Source organism: Monopterus albus, unplaced genomic scaffold (genome assembly GCF_001952655.1).
Source record: "Monopterus albus unplaced genomic scaffold, M_albus_1.0 scaffold13.1, whole genome shotgun sequence".
NCBI lineage: Eukaryota > Metazoa > Chordata > Actinopteri > Synbranchiformes > Synbranchidae > Monopterus > Monopterus albus.
Window position 1 is genome coordinate 3,172,638 of NW_018127893.1, and position 6,401 is coordinate 3,179,038.

At 40.0% G+C, this 6,401-nt stretch overlaps 2 protein-coding genes across 2 annotated transcripts in view; one reads left to right on the plus strand and one right to left on the minus strand.

Annotated features, from left to right (window-relative positions):
* LOC109955152 (peptidase M20 domain-containing protein 2) overlaps positions 1–2,259 on the plus strand; it is a 3,431-nt gene extending 1,172 nt beyond the window's left edge. The window contains 5 exon segments of the mRNA XM_020591037.1: positions 51–242; positions 394–548; positions 985–1,111; positions 1,293–1,400; positions 1,555–2,259. Coding sequence (XP_020446693.1) covers positions 51–242; positions 394–548; positions 985–1,111; positions 1,293–1,400; positions 1,555–1,694 — 722 coding nt within the window. The 3' untranslated portion in view covers positions 1,695–2,259.
* A 313-nt stretch (positions 2,260–2,572) lies between these two features.
* Positions 2,573–6,401, minus strand: part of LOC109955204 (gamma-aminobutyric acid receptor subunit rho-1-like) — a 16,563-nt gene continuing 12,734 nt past the window's right edge. The window contains exons 6-10 of the mRNA XM_020591132.1: positions 6,312–6,394; positions 5,936–6,076; positions 5,292–5,444; positions 4,239–4,435; positions 2,573–3,528 (exon numbers count right to left, since the gene is read on the minus strand). Coding sequence (XP_020446788.1) covers positions 3,226–3,528; positions 4,239–4,435; positions 5,292–5,444; positions 5,936–6,076; positions 6,312–6,394 — 877 coding nt within the window. The 3' untranslated portion in view covers positions 2,573–3,225. The remainder of the gene's footprint in view (positions 3,529–4,238; positions 4,436–5,291; positions 5,445–5,935; positions 6,077–6,311; positions 6,395–6,401) is intronic.

A 6,401-nucleotide genomic window follows, 5' to 3' on the forward strand; every position in this document is an offset into this window, starting at 1 on the left:
GATGCTCTGTGTCTTTCGCTTTCCCTCACTGCTTCATAAACCTCCTAATCTCTACATATTTTTAGACAGACCTTAACCCTTTGTGTTGCTGTTACACAGCCTGATAGTGAAGTACCACGGGAAGGCATCTCATGCCGCTGCATACCCCTGGGAGGGAGTGAATGCCCTGGATGCTGCGGTGCTGGCCTATAACAACATCTCGGCTCTGAGACAGCAACTCAAACCAGAGTGGAGGCTTCATGGTGGGGAAAACACAGAAACTGTGACAGTGTCAGAAGTTAACTTTTAGACATGGAAGCAGTTTATAGAACAGCCTCACCTCAGGCTCCCTTTAAATGCACCTAGATGTTCACCCTCTTATCTTGCATCTTGTCTAAATTTTCTTCTCTACAGGCATCATCAAAGATGGAGGGGTGAAGCCCAACATTATCCCTGCCTACTCTGAGTTACACTTTTATCTACGCACGCCGCTGTTTAAGGATCTTTGTGACCTGAAGGCCAAAGCTGAGGCTTGCTTCAAGGCAGCTGCTGTGGCAACTGGCTGCCAAGTAATTAACTTGCTTAAAAATGTTGTCTTCCATGTGTTTCTCTCTGGGCTGGAGAAGCGTGTTGTCACTGATATTCAGATCAATAGTGAAGTACAGATGTAGGAAGAACCAGGGTATGTTACTATACTGTAGTGGAGCAATGCCATGTTGGAGTCGACTCTGCTGTTATATAGCGTTGCCCGTTTTTTCTTGTTAAATATTCCTGTAATTATGCTCCAAGTGCATTGCTGCTGTTAAATAATTCACTGTTATCTTGAGGCTGCTTGTCTCTGAAGTCTGCTTTGGCTTCAGGCAGGTTTAATTCACATTCGACAGAGAGACAGCACGCAAGGGGCTTCATATTGTTAATATATGACAGTAATGTCTTTTTTTTGTGAACTTTCATTGAGTGCTACTCTAAATCTTATAAATGAGGGCATACTTGTGTTTCCTTTAGGTGGAGATAACCTACCCAAGCCATGCTTGCCATGAGATTGTGCCTAATGCCACACTGGAAAACCTGTATGAAAGTAATGGAAAGGCGTTAGGCATTCAGTTTCCAGAGCATCCAGTCAAAGTCTCTGGTATGTAAAAGTAAAAAAAAAACAACAACATAGAAACAGATATCTTTCCTTGAGCTTTTAAAAGAAATGTATAAAACAACAAATGTAACAGCAGAAGTAGTTTTCTTTAACAGAGTGTCTTTTTGGTTGTTTATGGCATTGACACAATCATTAACACAGTGAATTTATGATTATCTGACAGCTTCCACAGATTTTGGCAACGTATCAGTTTTAGTCCCTGGTATCCATTCTTTCTTCTACATTGGCACCAAAGCGTTGAACCACACAGAGGAATACACCAAAGCAGCAGGTACAGTATGGCAACACATCTGCAGGGAGCATTGCACTATCAGAATGGGTTTTTTTTTTCAGCCATAATCTCATTACAGTTCATGTGGTTTGAATGTTTAGTTCCTTCATAGTCAATGCTTTATTTTCCTCCTCCACTCTCTTTCCTGTGCCAGGAGCTGAAGAGGCCCAGTTGTACACCCTGAGGACAGCCAAAGCCCTGGCTATGACAGCTGTGGACGTAGTGTGCTGCCCTGATCTCCTAAGGCAAGTGAGAGAGGACTTCAGCCAGGCCAAACTGAAACAGGAGAAATGAACTTGTACAGAATGTAATTTCCACTCCAAGTTATATGTCCTACCTGGCCTGATTGGGATTGGTTTGTATTTTGCATTGTTTACCAGTCATCTCATCAACTCATTTAGATTTCTGTGCATGTTTTTGGCAGCACAGTTCAAAACCCAGCAGAGGACTGATGTGGTGGAAAATCAAATTCTGGTCATCTTTTTTGATGCTTTATTCTTTTCATGTTTTTCTGCTGCAGCGATGCTTTTATTCAGGCTTACTGTAGGATGACAGTGCACAGAGTTCACACCCTATGGGACATTAGTTGGACAAAACACACATTAACACATTTATTATTACATGTAATTGATAAATATATTTATAATCTTTACATCATATATAAGCAGTAACACCATTAAGTGCTCCCATGTGACCAGTTAATGTTATTATACATTTCCAGTTTATATGATTTTGTATGAATGTTCAACAGCAATGAGACCTGTGCCAGAAAGAGAAGAGAACTGGTGGCAGTCCAGTGTCTAATAACTGTGAAAGCTTATCCCCCAGCACAGTTTAAATAAAGGAAATGGCACAAAGATCTGAGACCAAGACTTTGGTGTTCATGCCAGTGAAATGTTGCCAAGTGCTTCAACTGACATGAACTCTGTGGTCACAAAATTGCCTGTTTTTGTTAAAGTTGATTTTAATCGATAGGTTGTTTTTAACCACTGACATCACAGTGAGCCTTTAAAGCGTCACAACACCAAACAGAGGAGCTCCAGTTGTATAAGAAAGAAGAAATAGAACATTTTAAAAAATGTCAATACAATAATCAGTGTTTATTTCCTAAACATATATTTTTACGTGTGATTTCACTAGGGCTGGGGTTTTTTTTTTTTTTTTTTTTTTTTGCCTTTGTCAAATTATTGATATGAAATTGAAACAAATGTCACAGGAAAGTGTAACATGAATTATACGTATGTGCTGTAACTCTTTCCAATTTTTGTGCTAAGCTAACCAGCTGCTGGCTATAAGCTTATATTAAAACAAATATGAGAGTCGTATTAATCTTTTAATCTAACTCTCCAGCAGAAAGCAAATATGTGTACTTCTCAAAATGTCAAACTATTTCTTAAATATATTTTTCTACTGTTTTTTTGTCAAGTCTAGATCATACAATATATGTTGTAAAGGAGGGTGATTCTTTTCATATGTGGGAAATATATGGAAATATATGAAGAACTGAAACATAGTAAAGCTGCAGAGTTGCATAGGTCCATGTTTGTGCATCTCAGTGTGCAAGTCCCCAGGGAACAGCAATATCCAAACGCCTTTCCATCGACGACACTATAGGTACGGCATGAAACCACACATATTTGATGAAGTGACAGAACCAGCGACTGTCTTTATTTGTAAGTAGCTCATTTTTAAGTGGCTGGGTCAAGAAGGCAATGGCCACGAATCGATCTCATGAGCAGTTTCTTCATCTAAAAAGCATCAGTGCAGTGCTTGTGGTGTCTCATCATGGATGACTGTCATAGACGTTGCACTTGTGTATCCAGTGTTACGAGTAGATGGACCAGTAGATGATGTTAAAGAAGATGTATGTGCCAGGAAAGACGACCCTTGAGTACTTGTCTATGGCGTGGGTATCTATCCAAATGTTCACGTAGCCTCTGGATGGCTTTACCTGGTTAGCAATTTGCCGGTTGTTCAGTGTCACCTGGGCCAACATTTGCTCCTGGCGACTGCTGTTCTCCGGCATTCCGTAATTCCCTGTGGTGTCAACATCCATAGACCCATAGCCAGTGATCTGGGGGTCGATCATCATCTCATCTGGGTTGCCAATGCCACAAGTACACGGGAGCTAGAGAGGCAAAAAGACAACAAAAACTAATTTGACACAAATCTGCTTATGAGAAACACTACTTTCTGTAAAGCCATAAAGCTAACTAAAAAGCATATATTTTTCTGTGCACACAGAGTCTTTGAATAATTTTGGGATGAAACCTTTCTAGGAGGATGTTTGTGCAGGGAATGTTCCTCCGGGTGCGTAGGCAGTTTGGCTCCATATGCCACAGCATTTGGCAGATGAAGAATAGCACTATAGTACACAAGCTGGAGGCTCAGAAATAAATTGCAACAGCCCAGAGAACACCTTAAAGTGAGCCAAATTAGGACACACTTATGTTTATTGGAAATGCTAATAAATTAGTCATTCATGTATCTATCAGTTTAGAGATAGGTCAACATGTTAAGTATTTCAATATAAATTCAGGTCAGCCCTGTCTGTGTTGATACAGAGAGAGCTATTCATGCTTCTTTATCACCTTACATTGGCTGGCTCATTCCTTTCTTAGAAAATAGTTTGGATGGGATTTTATCCACAGTGGTAGGAAATTAATACCCATAAAGATTTTTAAAATTATATAAGTTCTAAGGTAAATTCTGGTTTCACTGAAGTATTTGTATCAAACTTAAACAATTTTACAGTAATGAGGTGAGCTGTCAACATTTAATAGTTAAGCCGTGCTTTCACCGGCAAGCAATAAGCAGTCGCAGAGAAATAACACTTACTCTCTCCCTCAGCTTCCTCTCCTTCCTCTCCTGTACGGTGGAGAGGTAGTTGACCGCCGCATACTCTATCACCGACAGGAAGACAAAGACAAAGCTGACCCAGAGGTAAATGTCCACTGCTTTGATGTAGGAGACCCGCGGCATGGAGGCGTTGACCCCGGTAATGATGGTGGACATGGTCAGCACTGTGGTGATGCCTGGAAGGGGCCACACAAACAGTTCAGACACATCAGTGTTTTTATTTTATCCCTAGGTTAGGTGGATAAAACCAAATGCTAAATAACTAAATAACTCAGCTATTTCAGCAACTAATGGATGGTTTGCCATAACATTTTGCACAGACATTCATGGTCTTTATAGGATGAATCCTACCTACTTTTCTTCTGACTTTTCCATTAACCACAAGGTCCCTCAACAACTATTTGATGAATTGCCATAAACTTTGTCATGCACCCGAGCAGGAATAATTATAGTTGAGGTGTTCCTAGATTTTTTTTACAGTATATACTGTCATGCCATCATCAAGACAAAAATACTGTGCAGCTCTGGTTTATGATCATATATTTGCAAAACTAAGGACATGTTGAAATAGCTGCTGTGTGTTTAGTGTTTTCTCACTAATTTTTGTTTTATTCTTGTTAAGTCATGGCTATATTTACCTCTTCAGGCCTTGTTAGTTATAGCTTTGTGCATTTTAAACCTTTATTACAGATGGTGGGAAGACCAAGAAATGACAGGAAACGAGATGAAACAAAAGTCTGACTGTCTGGCCTTACTTAAACTGGGGACACTGAGATTTGCGGTTAGTATTTATCTCTCACAGATATATGCAACTAATCACAGGGTATTGCAAATAGACTCTATATTAGTCACAAGCCAAGAAACTAAAAATAAAAAAACAGAAGGTGGCAGTGTATCAAGGTGGTCTCATAAAATGCCTTGTTTTATTGAACCAGCAGTTTTAAACCTAAAGATATTCATTTTACTTTTATTTAAAGCAAGGAAATTCAGCAGATAAGCCTTAATTTTTCAAACTAAATCATCCTTTAGTACCTAGTGGCACCCTGGCAGGTACGGCCCTGCGGTCAATCCAGAAAGACACCCAGGAGAGCATAACCATCAGAGTAGCAGGGAAGTAAGTCTGCAGCAGGAAGAAGAAGATGTGGCGTCTCAGGGTGAAATGGATGTATAAGCGATTGTACCAACCTAGGAAGAAGAAATATCAGCGTTACACACACATTGTCATATGTGAGCCGCCGATATACCAAACAGAAATTTGAAGCAGAGGTTCCCTGCTGTTCTGGCAGAGAAATATAGGACACAAAATCCTTTTAATGCTTCAGGTTGCTCTAGTACACTACAAAGTGATGTGACTTCGAAACGACTGCAGGGCTTTCACAGTGGCTTTCCAGCAGCGTACCAGTGGTCGGCAGTAATTTAAATCATTTCATGTCGCAGTGAGGATTAAATATTAATTCATTCTTGGTGTGATATTCAAGGCACACCAATTTCATGTAAGGGAAACTCAATCATTTAGTTGGAAAAGGCTTGCAAAGTAACATACGTGAGATTTACTGAAGCTGTGATTCCGTTGTGGTTTCACTTTTACATGCATGATGCACACATTTGAACCATTTGCATAATCATTGTACTTTGCTGCATGTAGGAGAAGTGACTGGGTTGTGGATTAAAAGTACCTGTACTACTGTAGAATGCCAGCTTGGTGGTGGTGTGAAATTTCTGGATGAGAAACTGGGACAGAGATATTCTGTCATCGATGTTCAAGGATTCGTTTCCTTTCTTCCAGTACAACATCAAGTCGTCATCTGTGTACGCATCTGGAAGGAAAATATGTAGACATATGTAGTCTTTTGTTTACCTTGTTAACATGAGCATTTGCTCCTATTTGCTATCAAATCTGGGCCACAGTTAATGCGCCATAGTGACATGCCATGCATTTTCATTAGTTAGTGTACTGGATGTGTTTCTATCTATCAATGCCGACACATGGATGGATGAATCAGGATGTGATTTGCTAACATATTTGTCCATATTTTTTGATAAACCACTCACAGCTTTCAATCTCCAGTGAGCAGGTTTGTGTGTCCAGAGGAAAGCGGCTGAGGTCCATGTTGCACATGGCAGTGACTGTGACTCTATAGT